This window comes from Canis lupus, chromosome 17 (genome assembly GCF_048164855.1).
Source record: "Canis lupus baileyi chromosome 17, mCanLup2.hap1, whole genome shotgun sequence".
Classification (NCBI taxonomy): Eukaryota; Metazoa; Chordata; class Mammalia; order Carnivora; family Canidae; genus Canis; species Canis lupus.
Window position 1 is genome coordinate 56860310 of NC_132854.1, and position 19057 is coordinate 56879366.

The 19057-nt window shown below is 50.8% G+C and overlaps 1 protein-coding gene across 4 annotated transcripts in view; it reads left to right on the forward strand.

The window, feature by feature from the left end:
- The window catches only part of LRCH1 (leucine rich repeats and calponin homology domain containing 1), a 212487-nt gene extending 195821 nt beyond the window's left edge, over positions 1-16666 (forward strand). For 2 of the 4 annotated variants that reach the window (XM_072783082.1, XM_072783085.1), the window contains 2 exons: positions 5996-9316; positions 14110-16666. In XM_072783082.1, coding sequence (XP_072639183.1) covers positions 5996-6202 — 207 coding nt within the window. In that variant the 3' untranslated portion in view covers positions 6203-9316; positions 14110-16666. The remainder of the gene's footprint in view (positions 1-5995; positions 9317-14109) is intronic. The other 2 variants (XM_072783083.1, XM_072783086.1) reach the window with 1 other exon arrangement.
- Positions 16667-19057: the final 2391 nt, after the last annotated feature.

Here is a 19057-nt window from a genome sequence, read left to right on the forward strand (position 1 = left end):
CAAATATAGTTAATTCCTTGGTGTAAGTTTTCCCGCTCTCTTCTCCATCCCTTACTTACCTACTCACATACCCTTGTAAGTCCCAGAGATCTTGAGATCTGTATCTTATAAGCTAAATGCTGACAATGATGAATCGTCCTGTAGAGGCTGAAGAGTCACAGCCGTGGTCTAAGCTCTGGGTTTCTTGTCCTTTGTAATAGGATCACTGTTTGAAACCACCAGGCTTCAGCGTCAGCGTCCGCCCCTTATGTGATTTCTGCACATTCCTACATGTGCAATGTATTTGCTGAACAGATTCAGTTAAATTTTTACAAATAAAGTCATCTGAAGGGACGGAAGCAATTTTTAAATGGTTCCAATGGTCATAGTTTATTCCATTTTCATTAGAAGTCCCCATGGACACCGTCACGGCCATATGCCTCGGGTCCGTCAAGGCTCACGATGCGTCTTGCCCTTTGGTAGAGAGGTTCTGGTGCGGCTCGCCTGGAAATGTGCCTCCTTCCCTTGGCCGCATCCAGAATTACAGACGGTGTAAGCAGCCGGTCAGTGCCTTCGCAGAAGGTTAGCAAATGGGGACAGGGGAGACAACTCCAGACCCCTGGGTGTTGTTTGTGACGTTGCTTAAGGCTGGATGGACACCCTTGGCTCCTTACGTGCAGGGGAACAGACAGGACTTGGGACAGCAGCTGCTACTGATGGAAGGACGATGAGATCACAGGAAGAAGTTAGCGATAGGGATCTGCAGCAGTTCTCTTGGGGTGACCGGAGACTTCCATGCCATCAGCCGAGAAGGATTTGGGGTGAGGTAGAGGCTAATGAGATAGAGGTTTGCCTCAAGGAGATGTCCTTAAAGATGAACCAGAAGCAGCACTTGGGGGCAAGCTTCTTTCTCAGTGGAGGGGATGACGTTCCTTCCCATAGTTATTTCAGTGGAGATCATTTTCCTCCCCACTGCCCATTTCTGGTGCACTGGGGGGGAGTGTCTTGGTTTTGGTTTGGGGGACCAGTCCCTCAACTAAAGGGACACAAACAGAGTGACTATAACCCTGAAGGAGAAGAGCGAGTGGGTGAAGGGGATCTGTGAGCAGAGGGAGGGAATGCACAAGGTGGGGGGTCAGTTGTCCCTTCCTGTGCTGTTAACTGGTTTTGAGGCCGACTCCTTAAAATTAGCAGTGGTTAACTGCGTATTGAGGACTTCCTTTACGTGCATCATCTTAAATGCTCACCGTGGAGGGTTGGGGGTCAATATTTTATTGCCACGCTCCGAGGAAACTGCAGTCCAGAGCGGTTTAATAATTTCCTAAGCTCACGCTCCCAGCTGGTAGCTGCAGAGGTGGCGTTGGAACCCGGCTCTCTGTGACCCAGTTCCTCGCCCTGCAAACTGCAGGTGTTGGACTTGAGCAGTAAATTCAGGCCACGTTCTTCAGAGCCCTGGAGTCTTTCGAATGGCCGGCACAGCAGGTGAGGCAAAGCCAAGGGGGGAGACTACAGACCGTTCCCGCCCCCTCGCACCCGCCAGAGCAGTGGCTCCTTTGTCCATAGCAGATACTGACTTCCCAGCTCATATTTTCTTTGGGGGGAAAAATGTATCCTGTGGCTAAACATAGCTTGAAAGTCATCAGGGTACTAAGATTCTCCAAGCTGTAAGATTCCGTGAAAGCTCCCCTGTATCCTGCAGCTCCACAGTTGCTTCCCCTGCTTCAGGGTAGAAGAGTGAACCACAGGTGCATCATGGTGCCTTGGAGAACCTGGGATTGTGTGAGGGTGCCAGCGCCCTGCAGAGCCCCTGCGGGTACTGATGCCAGGAGTCAGACTGTGCAAAGCCGCCTTTGACGTCTGGCGCAAGCATCAACTTGATCTTGAAGACAGGCCGACCCTTGGTGGGCTTTCGAACGCCTGAGGATATGTTCTTTGTGTCCCCCAAGAACCTGACTTCAGTCACAGTCATGAGGCTGTTATTGGACACACTGAGGCTTCTTTCCTTGGCCTCTAAACTTGTCATAGAAGATTCATGGTTGGCTGTGGGGGGTTTCCAAATTGATCCAAATTTCGGGTTGTTTGGGGCTCTTACTAGTGTTGTCGCGGGTCAACAGAAACCTCTGATTTATGAATCATTAAAAATATTCGAAAATAGATTTTTTTTGTTGTTGTTCACCAGGGAAATTTTTCTACTCTGTTTTCAGTAAGTAACCTTGGCCTCAGACCTCTGTAAGGAGCAAGGTCCTTAACCTAAGAGACATGCCGTCTTTAGAGGAGGAGGGAACTTATAGGAAATGCGTTTTGTGCCCTTCATAGTCCTTACCGTCTGCAGAGGGAGAACAGAGAAGAGGATGAAGGGCAGCAGCTCCAGGACAGGTTGGCGGTTCCGGGCCCCCACCTGCCCTCCCAGGACTGGAGGGTATCCCTCGGCTTCTGCATGGGCCAAATGCAGTTAAAAGTAAAATCCTGGAGTGTGTTCGGATTCTAACAGATGTAGTGGGTCATGTTGACGTTATTTACGGCTGAGTCTTCTTTAATACTTTTCATATTTGCCTTTTCTTGTTTTTCTTTTTAATTTATTTTTTTATGATGAGATACAGGGTCTGAAGGTAACAGTAGTCACTTCCCTACTGTTGCTGAGGGTTTAAGGAAATTTGTAACTAATATGATTTTTTTTCTTTATTGACATACATTCTGTAAATTGAAGCTACTCTTTTTCGTTGTTGTTTTAACCTTGAGAACGGGAGAAACGAGTTCTCCCTCTTTGAACTTTATGTCTGTCTTCTTCCCCCTAATCAGTAACTTGAGCCTCAATTTAAGTCATAACTAGTAAAAGCTTTTGGGGGATGGGATGAGATTATTATTACAAAGCTTTGTAATTTTCTATTCATACTGGTTAATTCTGAGGCCGAAGAACCAGAGGGGCAGATGGACACATTTACCATTTTAATTAACAGCAATTTTTAAATTCATAATTTATTAAGAAGGGTCCATCTCTGGTGTGTAAAATCAGGCACCCTTCTTCCAGGTGGTTTGTGTTTATCACTGAGAATGTAAGACTCCTTTCCCGCCGCGTGTCTCCTGCTGGCAGGGTCTCTGAGGTCAGCAGTCCAGCAGCCTTTCATCTGTGCATTGTTGAGAATAAACATTTTAGAAGCAGCATCTTTAATTACAGTTCTAGGTAAAGTGGCTCACTGATAAAATAGTTACCCTGTAAGTCCATAAAATTGATATAAATTCTCATATATTTGGAGAAAATTCTGGAAGCCCTGCATTACCCCACTCCCATCAGATTAGGACCTCGTCTGTCAGCCCTTTAAAGGTTCAGAATGGCTGTCAACATTCCTGAGCTTTGTTATCTGAGATTTTAAAAAATACTTTGCAAGTATGGTCGCCTTAAAAATTAAAATATTTAAATACATTGAATATATTCTAAATCTCCTAGAATTTAGACTCTGTGACCATCAGAACATTTATAAACCAGACCTTTTCCCTGACCTGTCTATATTCTGTTTGGGGGAGCTGGGCCAGTCTTGAACCCAGAAAGCTTCGTCACACATTCTCGTGTTGACTCTAAGAGAAAGTGGTCGTTCACCTCTTGGGGTTGTGAATTCTGTTCTGCGTGGTGGGGATTAGCAGCCACACTTGCCTGTGAGGACTCTGCGTGTATTAACTGGGTTTACTTCACTTTTTTTTTTTTTAAGATTTTATTTATTTATTCATCAGAGAGAGAGAGGCAGAGACACAGGCAGAGGGAGAAGCAGGCTTCCTGCAGGGAGCCCGATACAGGACTCGATCCCAGGGCTCCAGCATCACGTCCTGGGCCGAAGGCAGGTCCTAAACTGCTGAGCCACCCAGGGATCCCCTTAACTGGGTTTTTCAAATGCCCTACCGTAATTACCGATGCCTTGTAATACCGAGTGAAATTTTGCCCCTTATTAAATTTTCTTCCTCAAAAAAAAAAATTAATTAAAAAAATAAATTTTCTTCCTCTTCAGCATTTTCCTATTTTAATTTTAAGATAAGAAATGTATAATCTCTTAAGTCCCTCTCATTACGACTGTGGTTTGGTAGGCACAAGGGGCAGAACATCCGTTCCTCCCAGGGGTTTCAGCCCTGGTTCCTAGCCCAGCGTCCCTGCAGGGGCTGCTCTGATGGCTGTGGGCTGTGGGCTGTGGGACAGGTCAGCGTGCAAGTCTCAGAGGGCCCCCTGCACCCTGCACTCCCCCGTTACGGTGATTTCAGCTTTTACCTACCAGACAATCCTAGTTAGACCCACACCTTTCCCTTTAGAGGCCATGATTCAGTCTAAACCAACCACCATGGACTGTGGGTCTGGGCCGTCCCCCACTTGAATCTGAATAAAGCCCAGAATCTGTGGCGTCGCAAAATTAATTCCAGGAGGAGGAGGATGGTCTGTGCTGGCTCCCCCGTGCCAGAAGTGTGCTCCTGAAGAACACTGCAAGGACAACCCGACCCCAGTTCTTTGGTGGGGAGCAGCCCAGACATTTCCATAGGGTTCCAGCAGGTGTATTCAGATAGACACCGGAGCTGGAATGATTTGCTTTTAACATGGAAATACCCACTTTTGTGGAAATCACTTTTCGGTTTGTGGATGCCTCCTGTCTTCTGTCTGCTTTGCTCAGATTTCACTGGTTAAAGCACAACATTGCAATAGAGAATTCTTATTGCAATAGAAACTTCTTTCCTTAGATGTTTCCCCACCTGCTAATGCTCGATCAGCGTCTCTCCCCCAGTGAAATCAGATCTGTGTGTAGCTGTTTCCATTCTCAGGAAAATAACAGTGGTAGTTTGATTCCTCCAAATCCACTGAGAAAAGACGCGTGATCTGAACAGATAGGACATGACTCAGGATCTTTAAAAAATCTTAAGAGCAGCATCTCTACCTTCATAAATTAACGTAAGAGTAGAATGTTTTTGCTCTTCGGCACCCCACTTGGTACCATAATATTCCTATTTATCCGAGGGCACCGAGCTAACTTCAGGGGATAAAACAAGTCAGCGTCTCTACCTTAGACTCAGCGGCTCTGGGATTTGCCTCTGCTTAGCAATGAGGCTAAAATAAAGGGCAAAATTGTAGCAAAGTATGTTGTAAAATACATATTGCACGTGTTTTAGATGCTTCACCAAATTCGAACTAAAGCTGCATTTACGAAATAGAAATATCAATTAAATGATCACTTAATCCTATTAATTAGGATTAAATTATAATCTCCGGTAACGTTACGCTGGGGTCATTTCCAGTTCAGGAGCCCAGTGTATGAGGAGGCCTTTGGCTTCCTGACGGCAGCAGATACTCAGAGGCCGACCCAGAAGACCTGTGCCCCCGACACACCTGTACAGAGGTGAAGGCATTTACGTAACAGCCCCACGCGGGCGTCTCACGTTTTACCCCAACCGCACGTCTAAGTTAGGAGACCCCCCCCCAGACTTTGGACCCCCGTGTGGCTACAGGTGCACGAAATGCAGGGGCCTCTGTGGCACGTGCGGGGACATGTTTGCAGCCAGCATTCCCCAGGGTTTATGAGCCGCCCTAACCTGGACATGGCTTAGGTGACCTTTTAGGGAGGGGCACTTTGGTGCCCTCGGTGTTGAGGCTGAAGAATGCGTGGGGGGCGGTGAGGACAGGTGGGGGGCCGCCCTGGGGGTTCCCATCTTTCCCGTAGGTCGTGTCCTGAGTGCCCCTAGTGCAGAAAGAGGTGCTGACTTTCGTGCCATCGGCGAGCTCGGGCTGCCCTTCCCCGGGCCCGCTGTTCGGGCGCCAGGCGGGGCCTGGAGGGTACAAGGTGGCACCGGACCCACGGACTGCGCCCCGCTCCTGCAGCGGCGGGTGAGGCAGTTGCTGTCGGTGCGTGGACATAAGGGGTGGCTCTTGCCATTTGCTAGGAGGCAAAAAAAAAAAAAAAAAAAAAGTGTGCATCTTTGCAGCTGCTCCTCGGCGGATGTTAACCGTGTGCACTGTCTCTTTCTGTCCCGATGGCTGTCCCCGGACTAGGCCGACCTGTGCTCTCCGTGTGACGTCCTGCAGTTGGACTTCCGTCACATTCGAAAGACTGTTGGCGCTCTGCTGGCACTTGGGGACAAAGCCCCACGACCGAGCTCTGCCCTCCGCTCCAGGGACCTTCTGAGCTTCTGTCTTGTCCATATTCTCTTTGTCATTCTGGCCTTGGTCACTTACCGCTGGAGCGTTCTGGCCGCCTAGCGTCTGCACGCGCCCCCCGATCCGTCTCGGGGACCCCCCCCGCCCCCAGTGACCCATTAGCCGGCTCTCGGGCCAGCCGCCAGGTGCCAGGCCCAGGCTTCCTCCCTCCCGCTGGCCAGGGGGGAGCCGAAGAGGGTTCCAGAACAGGAGCAGAGGGGCTCTATCAGCGCATGGAGAATGTTTGGATGAACATTCAAACTTCATTAAGACATGTGCAATATGGCAATTTTACTGGGGGTTTTAACCCTATCTAAGATATGATTGCTTGCTGGGGCTTAGCAACAGGGTCCAGCTCACATTTAGCACTAATTAAATACTTGATTGAATAAATGCAATTCCAAACAAAATACATTCAAATGCTTTCTAAAAAAAAAAAAATCAATATTTAAAGGCCTTTCTATTCTGGCTAATGACAAACACAATAAGGGCAGATATAATTGGCTGATTTTATACAGCACTTACATCTTTTAGTCCACAAGTATATTATTAAATGATAGAGAACATCTAATACAACCATTTCTACAGAACTAGGAAATACATTTCTAAGAAAGAAAGATTTTACAGACCCCATCTTTTACACCCAACCCCAACAGTCTACTCCAGCACTTGGCCGTCGAGGTGTAGGAGGGCCGGCTGGCGGAGGAGCTCCGAGGCTGGCATGGGGCCCCCAGTTCGGCTCATAATTGTAAGAATCCCCTGATGGACAAGCTGAAAGAGCCCATCGCGACTGCCTGCCTGGCTGGCCATGCGGCTGGATTCCTCCCTGCTTCCTGCAGCCGGGGCTGGGAGGGTGGCTCCCCTCCACCCAAGGGAGCCCCTCTGCCCTACAGCATGACCCCCCCTCCAGCTGTGCAGTGGGCCACAAGGGATCAAGGGTCCCTTGCTGTCAGAGCACCCCCTGGAGGCTTCGCTTGCAGGTCACCTCGCGCGTATTTTTACTTTTTGCTCCTTGTTAGGTCTGCCCTGAGCTCTAAGGAAAGCATGTTTCTGGAGGGGATTTCTATTTTTAAGTACAGTCATGGGTCGTTTTGGTTTTTTGGCTCCATCACATTGTAACTGCAGGTCAAGAGTGTGATGGATTTGACTGTATTTTCTTTCAAATAAAGCCATGAGTCATGGAACATTCTTGATCCTAGGACTTGGGTCACGGTGGCCGGAGCCAACAATAAGATTGGCTCTTATTTTAGAAGAATGTAGTTTCCCCAACAACGTGAAATTTCCCTCGAGCCTTTGATGCCCAGTGACATTAGCAAGCTGTTCCTGTCTTGAGGAAGCTTACAGGGTCACCTAGTAACTCTATCTGCTTTGGGAGCAAAGTGATCCGTTTGTAACTAAAAGAAAAGAGAAAAAAAAACATTAGAATCTTGTCTTGGCCAAGACATTCCTGGTTCTGGGATGTCTCTTCCTAACATGAGAAGGCCCTCCTCCGTGGCTCAGTTCTCCCTACGCTCCACCTTACATCCAGTTGCCAAATACTATTCATTTCTTCGCTTTGGGAGATGATTACGTTAACTTCTTCGAGATAAGTTTCTAGCTTACTGAGATGTGAAGAGTCTATGTCGACGGCTGCTAAGAAGATAATTGTATTTTTCCGAACACTTCCACGAGCCCAGAGGGACTTGAGAATATGGAAAACCCACATAGTCAGAAGACTATTTATACGTATTCTTTGTGGCTAAATCTTAGGTCAGGTTTTCTAACAGGTAACGTTCTTTAGGTGAAAGCACCTTGTTGGGTTACCTGAGCGGTTTCCCTCCTGATTCTGTGTTGACTGGGGGAAATACAAGGGGTGTGGACGTGACCCGGTTAACCTGGGCTGTGTGTAAGGAACCCACAAGATGTACTCAACCATTGTGGGCGCCACCTTGTGCTCTTCCACCTGTAACACAATAAAGTCCCTTTGTGCAAAGTCTCACGCGCACCCTGAGCCATAAGTTGTCTTCATAAATACGTTTCGGGTGATTATTCCACGTTTCCATCAGCCCACACCGATACGCTGATTTGCACCCCACCCAGAGCAGCTCTGCGCTTCCATCTGGCTCTGCAGTGCTCTGAGGCCTCCCTTAATGATGGCTTCTGTTGGGTTTTGCTTTTTTTCTTCTTTGGGAGGGGTAGGAAGAAGAGAGCAGACTCACAGGGTGGCACCTGCAAGAAAATTCTATCCATAGCAACTGGGTAGAGCAATCACGTGAGATCAGATTTAATTTTCAGTGTTGACTTGACATCATTCTTGGGCTATGTTCGTATTTCAGCTCTGGCTCAAAGGATTCTCTGGATGCACTTTCATTTCTCATGTCGTTAATGTATTTGTATCCTACCGTGCTGCCCCTCTTGGGGTCTGTTGGATGGTATCTCTCTCTCTCTCTCTTTAAATCAACCAGCAGAACACAATTAATTTAGCCCTTTGGGCACAACTTGGAATGAACTGTCTTGTCCATTGTCAGGCTGTTCATTTCTACTCAGAATATTAGGCCTCGCCATGGTTCTTCCCCGAGGTACCACCCACCAGCTTGTGTGCTTGCGTGATGTCTTGCTGTCGGAGAGCTGCTCGGGGATTTAGTTGTGTGATTGAGATGTGCACCCCGAATCTCCTTCCTCACATGAGAAACACCATTCTCCCACTACTTCCTTCCAGTGTCTGATAAAAAGAACCACCTGTTTATTCATATCCTTTCTTTGAAATAGAAGATTGGCTTTCTCCAGCTCCTCCAGTTGCTGGCAGGTCACCACTCAAGTGTCAGGATTTCCACAGTGTGTCACAGCTGATGTATGGATTGTTCCCTCTGGGTGTTTTTTTTTTTTTTTTTAAGATTTTATTTATTTATTCATCAGAGACACAGAGAGAGGCAGAGACACAGGCAGAGGGAGAAGCAGGCTCCATGTAGGGAGCCCGATGTGGGACTCGATCCTGGGACCCCGGGGTCACGACCCGAGCCGGAGGCAGATGCTCCACCGCTGAGCCCCCCGGTGCTCCTCTTCCCTCTGTTTATGGATTTGTGGTTCACACGCGGCTCGCTGTTCTGGGCAAGACACTTAGGGAACGAGGCTGGTGGAGAGAAGGCCCTGCAGAACCGAACGTAAGACAGCTGAGTAGGAATTGCACCAAGGAGATAGGTAAGAAAAAAGGCACTGGATACCCTGAAACCGCTTATTTGTGAGAACTTAAATTGAGTGCATGGTGGCTCGGGTTATCTCTCGAAAATCCATGCCGCGCTGGAAAGCCAACACACAAGGACAAAGGATGTTTCACCTTGCAGGGTAGAATAATGGACAGAGGAGCGAAACTTCAAGAGCCTTAAAAAATTTTTTAAATTAATTAAATTTTAATTTAATTTTAATTTTTCAAGAGCCTGAAAGTGGTTTGGGATTAAGTGGAAAAAAATATTTCAATATCATTGTATTTCAAGAGATTTGGGTTTAGAATTAGGCTTCGGGTTCTGAAATCAGTTCTCAACGACCAGTCAGAGATGCAGAATATACACTTTTTTCCCTCTTTGAGACTATCCGGGTCCAGTTCCGTGGCTTTTCAACGTGATTTCCTTTGTGCCTGTGTTCGTCTGTTCGTTCTTCAAATACTGAACGCGCGCTCTTTGAGTAAGGCTCTGTGGTAGGTCTTGGGGATTAAAAAAAAAAAAAAAAGTGACCATGATGGCGTGACCAGGTCTTCAAAACTCTTGCAGTCTGGACCAGGACTCAGCAAAATCTTCCCTGTAAAGTGGCAGGTTGTGAACACTTGAGGCTTTGGGGCTCCGCAGTCCGTGCTGCAGCTACCCCGCCGTGCTGTTAGCCGTCCGCAGGAGCCACCGATGACTTGTAAAGGGACCGACGTGGCCGTGTCCCAGGAGCCTCCCTTACGGAAGCAGGCTGCGGACTGAATTGGCCTGCAGGCGGCCGTGTGGCCCCCCGGCCTGGTAGACAGACAAAACCGAATTCAGTGTGGCTCGAGATTCTGGAAAGCCCGTGGCAGGGGATCCAGCCCTGCAGGCAACAGGTGGCCTGCGAGGCCCTCCTGGTCCTGGGATGTTAAGGCGAGACCTGGAAGATGGGTAGGCGCGGCCGGGAGGGGTGCGGGTTAGGGACGGGGGAGAGGGCGGGTGTGGGGGGCCATGGCGTGTTCCGGGGGGAGGCTCCATGGCTGGGAGGCACAGGGACAAGCCGGCCTCTCCGTCCGCGGGAGCTGCCGCCGTCCCGGTCCTGCGCTGAGCCCGGGCGCCCAGGTGGCACACGGGGCCCTGACGCTCTCTAACGCTAGGGCGTCGCGGGCGGTTGTGCTTGAGGGACTGTCACGTCGGTGGCAGGAGCTGGCGTTTGAGAAGCACACGGAACGGGCTGAGATGCGCTGACCTGAATGAGGTCGCGCGGGGCTGTCGGGGAACCCGGGGAGCACGGAAGGGGCACGGCCACGCGGTGATGCTCCCCCCGGACGCCTCCTGCCGGCGCGGTGTCCCGTTGTCTCTGGAGACAAGCCCGACGAACCAGGTGGCCCGTCCCCGAGCCGGGGCTTCTCTGGCCCCCACCTAGCTGTGCATTTGATGGCACCTGCGGGTCGGGTTCCGAGGGTCCAGAGGCCTCCTCCCGACCCGGGGCCCAGGTGCTGGAGACCGAGCCCCGGCTCCGACACAGACGCGCGTCCACATCCCGGGCCTGGGCCTGCCGCGCGGCCCCCAACAGGGTCATTTAAACTCTCCGCGTCTCCGTTTTGTCGTAGCCGTAGCGCGACCACCTTGCCCGGCGTTGGACAGAAATGAGCAACGCAGGGGAGCCCTGGGTGGCGCAGCGGTTTAGCGCCTGCCTTCGGCCCAGGGCATGATCCTGGGGTCCCGGGATCGAGTCCCACATCGGGCTCCCTGCATGGAGCCTGCTTCTCCCTCTGCCTGTGTCTCTGCCTCTCTCCCTCTCTCTGTGTCTGTCATAAATAAATAAATCTTAAAAAAAAAAAAAAGAGCAACACAGATCTGCAGCATTGGCCCCAAGCTCGGGGGCGGGCGGGGAGCTGAATCTTCCTGAGGCAGCAGGTAGTGTTGACGGCCCGCCAGCCTTTCCCAGGCCTGTGCGTGGCTGTGACCCGAGGCGGGCGCATGGGGACCCGAAGCCCCATCCCCGCGTGACATGCCACTCTGTGACTCTGTGCTGGAAGGTGCTGGAAGAGGGAGCACGGATGGTGCCACCTTCCCAGGGAAGGCCCCAGGCTCCCCCAACGGTGACGGGCGTGAGCACGGCGAGGGCAGGTCGAGGTGGCCCGTCCCCGTCCCCGGTGACCCGGCTGTGCGGCTGCAGCCCGTGGGTCACGTCCCCGCGCCCCCGTGGCACGCGCAGCACCCGCTCCGGGAGCCCGGAGACCGGGCAGCTGCGGAATGCCAGCTGGAACGCTCCGGGACACGCGGCCTGCGAGAGCTGAGCCTCGCACGAGGCCCCGGCCAGCTGGGTCTTCGCGCTCCCCCCGCCCCCCGGAGCCCCCAGGCCCTCCCAGCCCGGCCTCGAGCCTGCGCCCCCGGAGCGGCCCTGCTCAGCGGGACCCGCGCGGTCATCAGGGAGACGGGTCGCATCGCACGCAGGGCTTCGTTTAGGGCATCGGCCCCGTGGAAAGCGTGTAGTGCGCACAGTGTAGCCCCGTGAAACGTGAGCTCCTGACTCAGGAGCGCTCGGACTAAACATGAGCAAACGCCGCGGAAAGGAGCAAAGGGTCTCTCGGGCCGCCTGGGGCCTTGCCTCGTCCTTTCCAGATTTCCGTTTGCGGTCCTCGCCCGGTGTTCGTGCGGCTTTTCTCCGTGATTTATTGAACTCCCATGTCATATAAAACCCTTTGTAATTTGATGCAGATACTTTTTTGGAGTTTGTTTATTTTTGAACTATTGTGGGTTCCTTGACACATGGCTTTGAACCTTAAGGCGATCCATCGTTTTTATCTTTTGTGATTTTTATATCTTTTTTTTTTTTTTTTTTAAGGCTCAGAAAATTCTCCATTTACTTCTACGGGAAAATGCTAGACTATTTATCTCATTTTTTTAAATTTATTTTTAATTGTTTATGATAGACATAGAGAGAGAGGCAGAGACACAGGCAGAGGGAGAAGGCTCCATGCAGGGAGCCCGACGTGGGATTCGATCCTGGGACTCCAGGATCGCGCCCTGGGCCAAAGGCAGGCGCTAAACCGCTGCGCCACCCAGGGATCCCCTATCTCGGTTTTATTAGGAGAGATATATTTTTTAAAAAAAATTTAATTCTTTAATTCATTTGAAATTGCTTTTAGCATATGGTGTAAATAGAAGACTTTTTTTTTTTTTTTTTTTTTTTTACCCCTGAGTAATGCCTAGTAGTGGGAGCTTAGCCATAATAGTGGCCATTTGTAATTTCCTACGAAGCCAGATGTCACCTGGGTGCTGTGGAGATCATAAGAATGAGGTAAACATACCCCTGCCCGTGTGGGACCAGCCTTAGCAATGACGTGCCAGATTGAGGTGCTTTCACAAGCCCATGACAGAGGGTCCCAGGAAAGGGTCTACCCTGATGTCTGGCTGTGGCATGCCCATCCCGGCCTAGGACACGGCTCAGGACTCCCAGCTCAGCCTCCCATCCTTTCTCGGGTTGACATGTGGCCGCTAAGTTGGCATAAACCCAAATGCCCACCCAATATGCCATTGACAAGACAATCCTATCACGTGAAATGATGATTAAAATTGTCCTTCGTCGACATGTGGCCATTTCTTACACCTGGTGCCAAGTACCATCTGAGAGGCTCTGAACTTCCCGCGAGTTAGGGAAGGAGGAAGGATAGTGGTACGAAGGCAACTAAGAGTGTAGGAAAACACCATTTTCAGAGGGCGGTTCAGTTTGCTGGAGATGTCATGGTGTGTCCTTGGAAGACCCAAGAGCACAGCGCCTGTGCCTGAGCGCTCTGCGCGGAGGAAGCCGGAAGATCTGGTCCCTCAAGCAGGAGTCACATGAGATGAAGCAGAACTGGCCAAGACCCTGATTGGCCACCACCGGGGCGGGGGTGGGGTGGGGTGGGGTGGGTTGATTATCTGCCTTGACTTGTATGTACCGGCCGTTTCCCAAGAGCAAAAACACAACATGAGAAAATAACAGGACATTTGTGTCTTTGACAGTTTTATGAAAGAGTCCTAAAAGAGAGACTGTTGAAGGCCGTGGTTAAAATTACTTACTTACAAGGCTGTTCGTAAACCACGAAGAAAGGATACCAGTCCCGCAGCGTACCTCCATTTCAGAGATCACAGCAAATAAAATCAAGGTTTATGGTCGGTAGAATGGCGCACGGTCCGTATAACCGCGTACATCAGTTCCTTTAAAATGTGTGAGAGGCTGTTTGCAATTTTGCTTTATGAGAACGTAAGCCACTATAATGTTGGTGCTTGATTTCCACCTGACTATATAGCTCAGTTATTTAGCATAAAAGTTTTTTTTTTAAATCTTTATTTATGATAGACATAGAGAGAGAGAGAGAGAGAGAGGCAGAGACACAGACACAGGCAGAGGGAGAAGCAGGCTCCATGCAGGGAGCCCGATGCGGGACTCGATCCCAGGACTCCAGGATCACGCCCTGGGCCAAAGGCAGGTGCTAAACCGCTGAGCCACCCAGGGATCCCCGATGTTTTTTTGTTTTTTAAATATTTAGATCGATTGCATATTTCAAGATGATTGGGAAACTTTCTGGAACAACCCCCCCCCACACACTTGGGCAAAAGTGTTATTTTCTCTGCAAACACAGAAAAGGTCTTTGCCAGTGGGTCGAAGGCAAGCAAGCAAGGTGGGGGAGCGCCGTCTGGGGTGATCAGAGGGGCGCGTAGGTCAGAGCTCAGCTTAGCTCCCGCCAGTGGCGTCTTCTAAGACATTATGGTTACATTTTGGTCATCGAAACATTGACATCGCTGTGTTCTTGTCCCTTTTAGGAGAAACTGTGCCTCCCCCATCACATCCTTGAAGAGAAAGGCCTGGTCAAGGTGGGCATCACCGTTCAAGCGTTGCTAGATGTAGCGGTAACGAAGGCTCTGTTCACATGAAGCCAGCTGCTCTCCTCTGGGTCGGTTCGGACTCCCCTCTCTTCAGAGATCCTGCACTCTGCTCTCAGCACCTGCTCTCCTAGCCTCCCGCCCACTGCCTGTCAGGTCCCTGGCTCTAGATGCATTGGAGGGAGGACGTGAGGGGACATTTTTCTGCTTTTCAGAACTGGCCTCCAGTGTTAAGATAGGAGAGATACGTACCTTGAAGCCAGGGAGGGAGCTATCTGTGAAGAACTGAGCAGCACATCAATGCCTTTTACAACCTCCTTCATCCCTTCCACGCTCACCTACTGCCATTACCAAAACACCAAGCACAACCGTTCTTTGCAACAAGATGCATTTGTTTTACTCAAACCAAACTTGTTGGGTATTTAGTGGGGGGAGGGGGACTCCATCAGGTTTTTCACCACCAAATTTTTCAAGACGTTTCTTGAGACCATTGCCTTTTAAAAAACTATTTTCGACATACAAAAATATTTATATGAATATTATTTATTAGTGAGTTCTTATTCATCCTTTGGATGCAAATTGTAAATTAGGAAACTATTTTATTACTGCTTTTTTGTGGTTAAACACTTTATTTTAATATTATAAATACTGAATTATTTTCTATCCTCTTTGGTGTGCAGTAGTTCTAGGTCTCAGTAATCATGTTTTCTGGTGTATGTGACTCCGCAAAAAAAAAAAAAATTATGCCAAAAATAGGTGCTTCTGTGATAAGAACTATTTTCTGGGGAGGCATTATTTACACTTTGGTTTATGGAACATTGGTTTTATTTATATTTCTGCATTCCATCCAGTTTCCTACATTCCAGCAGCCCTGTTGTCCTCTCATATAATGAACTGACTGAAATCAAGAGAGCACCCCAAAGTTATTTGTAAATAGCTGTGATGGAAAAAAAAAAGGCACATTAAACTTGAAGACGAAATGTGAACAATTATTTTTTTTTTTTGGATTCAGACTTATTTTGCTATGCACAAAACATTCACGTTTTTTAACACAAAGAAGTAATAAGTGTTAGCGTCCTGTGTCTTGAAGTATAAGTTTTGCACTGTAACCTGGCTAATGAAAGAAAGTCTGGCACCAAAGGTAAATGATAAGGAAATGGTATAGGAAAGTAGAGAGAAATAAAAAGTTTATTGTTTAACCAAAAAGTTTGTGTAAGGACAGCTTTGACCGAGTGAGCGAGAACGCATATGGCACATAAGGACCCGGATCAGGAAACCAGCACTTCTCACGACTGCCACTCTTAAGAGAGGAAACGATGTCAGAGACGCAGACGTGCCCGTTTTACTGTAACTTGGTTGGCGGCTCCCGTAGAGCACTGCAAGCCTCACTGTGGCTGGTGTGAAAGCACAGAAGTAAGTCAGCCGGTCGGTCGGCGGGGCGGCTGCCAGCCACCCCAGGGCAGGCTTAGGGGAAGGCTAGGGCGGTGGCGTTTAGAGACCCAGTGGCCTAGAGAGGAGGAGGTTCAGTCAAAACACGCCTAGAGAGGATCCAGCAAAGGGAAGGGGCCTGTGTTGGCTCCAGGGATTCCCATAAGGCGTCTCAGACACCACCGCCTGTTTTCGGCGGTTTGCACGTGATCTTCGCCCCACAGTGACTCATCCCCCAGTCATTGGTCTTTTAAAGTCTTGTGAAGGCTGACTGCAGCTTCCCTTCTGTGAAAAGCCACCCTCAGTTTTGAGAGCAGCAGCTGCCACATTTTATAAGACAAATACAAGGGTGAACGCAAAACACAAGACACCAGGAGGATGGTTTGCATTGAACACAGGCTAACACGAGTCGACGCCCCGGCCGCCCTCCGCTGTGGGCGAGCAGCGGGGCCACCGGAGATGCTCACTTGGCTTGGCAGCTAGCAGTTATTTCCTATCAAACGTACTGTGCACTTTAACCTAACTTAAAATATATTTTAATATTTTCTGTACTGCACAAAAATACCTGTTTTGTCAAATAGCGTAATGATGTATAAAAAAAAAAAGGCATTTTGGGCAAAGAGCGTATTCACTGTCAACAACATGCAAAGGTCGATGTAGAAATAGGAATTCAGATCGCCGCGCCTTGAGGGACATTCAGAACGCAGGGTCCTGAAATATTTTTTTATGTGTATATATATATGGCAAACATGAAGCTCTGTAATCCTTGTTCTTAGAGATTTTTTTTCCGAAATTAAAATATTTCTCTCGATATTAATCTTCAGTATTTTTCTTACAGTTGGCTGTATAATGCAAATGGCTTCAATATTTTTGTGCAATGGCTTTTTGCCTCTTCAGTGCTAGTCCTTGTATGGCTAAGACGTCTTCAAGATGCCTGTACACTGTCTATATGTGCAATAAGACGTGCATGGCCAGCTGAGAGTACCGTCAGCGGACGGAATGTACATAGTGCAAATATCCTTTCTTTTATTATTTAACAGCCATTAAAACTTTGAATTTGTACAAACCATCTGCCTGACTCAGCCCTGTGATGCAAAGGTCGACTGTAGTCACAAAAGAAATCCTAAGGTGTCGTTGCTGAAATGGACGCTAGCAATTACCCGGTGGACATGTAGGAGTGTGTGGGTCTGTAGTACATTTATACATTTTTTTGTTTGACCTTTTTTTTTTTTTCCTCCCAAACTACAATCTTCCCCGGAGGCTTCCCCACCAGCCAGCGGGCAGAAGCCGAGTTGCTGTGGTGTGTGGAAGCGGGGCTGTGGCCTCAGGAGCCTCCACCTGGCCCTGGGTGGCGGCCAAGGGTCCCCGAGGGTCCCCGAGGGTCTCCAAGGGTCCTGCGGGGCGTATCCTAGAAGCACAGGCCGCATCCTTCCTCTGCACCCGCCTCCTGCGGCAGGTGACCCGCGGTGGGGGGAGGCTCCTTGGGACGTCAGTGGGGGCAGGTGCAGTGCTCCCCGCTTTGCTGTGTGTGGGGGGGCAGGTGGGGGGATGGGGAGACTGGGACCGGGGCCATTGCTGGGAACTGTCCTGACACCCAGATGGGGCCACAAGGGCTGCACCGGGGGCGTCCCTGTGCTTCTGGGGAGTCCAAGAGATCCAGGCAGCAGTGAGCCGGGCCCCAGCGGGGGGCGCTGACCTGACCTTCCCATGTATTTGTTTATATGACACCCAGAGACCCAGAGACACCCAGAGACCCAGAGAGAGGCCGAGACCCAGAGATACCCAGACACACAGAGACACAGAGACACAGAGAGAGGTGGAGACCCAGAGATACCCAGACACCCAGAGACACTCAGAGACCCAGAGAGAGGTGGAGACCCAGAGATACCCAGACACTGGGAGACACAGACACCCAGAGACACCCAGAGAAAAGCGGAGACCCAGAGATACCCAGACACCGAGAGACACAGACACCCAGAGACACCCAGACACCCAGAGACACCCGGAGACACTCAGAGACACCCTGAGACACCCAGACACCCCGAGACACCCCGAGACACCCAGACACCCAGAGAGAGGCGGAGACCAGCCGAGGGAGAAGCAGGCTCTGCGTAGGGCCCGCCGCGGGGCTCGATCCCGGGCCCGGGGCCACGAGCTGGGGCAGGTGCTCCGCCGCGGAGCCCCCGGGCGCCTAGAGCCCCCTCGGATCCAGGACGGGCCGAGCAGACAGCAGGCCGCGGGCGGTCTGGGGCGCCTGCACTCGGGGGCGGGGTCCCCTGCTCGGCGCCCCCCTAGGTGGCCGCCGGGCGTCCCTGTGGTCCTGGGCCCCGAGCTCCGGGCCCCTGCGAGCAGCCCCGCGTCCCGGCGGGCGGGCGCGGCGAGGAGCCCGCGGGGGTGGACGGGCCGCCCCGGGCCTGCGGTCCTCGGCGTCGCGGCCAGCGCTGTGGGCCAAGGGCAGCCGCAGCCCGCCCGGTCTGTTCCGCGGGTCGGTGTTTCCCGGGCGACCGCACACCCTGGGCTGCAGGCGGCGCTAGGCCGCTGTGCCACCCGGGCTGCCCATTAAAAATCTTTAAATAAAAAAAAAAAAAAATTTGGAATTCTTACCTATCAGCGTGGAACATGTTTGTCATAGAAACTTTGGACAGTACGAAGGGGTTGGGGAGGAGCACCTGTGATCCCGTCTTACGGGGACCCGGTAAACTGTTGGGATCTTTGCTGTGAGGCATCCTGTGCACACGATACAACTTGATGCACGTGCTTCCCCCCCCCCCCCCCGCCCCGTCAGTTCTAGACTGTTCCCCAGGATATTTGTCTGCTGGAAGAGAAAATGGGGTTCTCTGAACCGTCACTAGCAAGCTATTTAGGAGCCCCCTCTAGAAGCGTGCTCTAGTTCCCGGAATCCTGTGGTCTTAGGGGGGCAGACCCTGAAATAGGGCCCTTGGGTCCTCGGCAGGCGCAGGGGGCCCGCAGGGGGGCCGGAGGCGCGGCGGGGACCGGACGTGGCCAACAGGAGGCGCCTTCTCGGGTCCTGGAGGAGCTTGGAGAGGTGGCGTAGGACACCTCAGCCCCCAGAATCAGCCCAGCCAAACTTCCAAGAGGGATTTCTATCCCCCCAAAGCCTCCCTCCAACAACGTGCCTAGAATTGCCTAAAGAAATGAATACACACCCATTTAAATGCTTTGGTTAGATAAGAACATAAGGACCCCCCCGCCCCCCGCCCCAGGATCTCTAAGCAGAGAGGAGGCTGGAGACCAGAGTGTTAAAATGAAGGCGAGGCCGCGACGGTGCCGGAGCCCCGGTCCATCCTCTGGACCGAGACGCCGCATGGGGACGAGTGAGTGCCCTGTGGTGGTGACAAATCCCCGGACCCAGACAAGGGGGTCCTGGGTCAGATCTGAAATCTCTGCACAAAGCCAGGATTCTCAAAGGGCTGCATCTTCACAGAAAGGATAGAGAAAA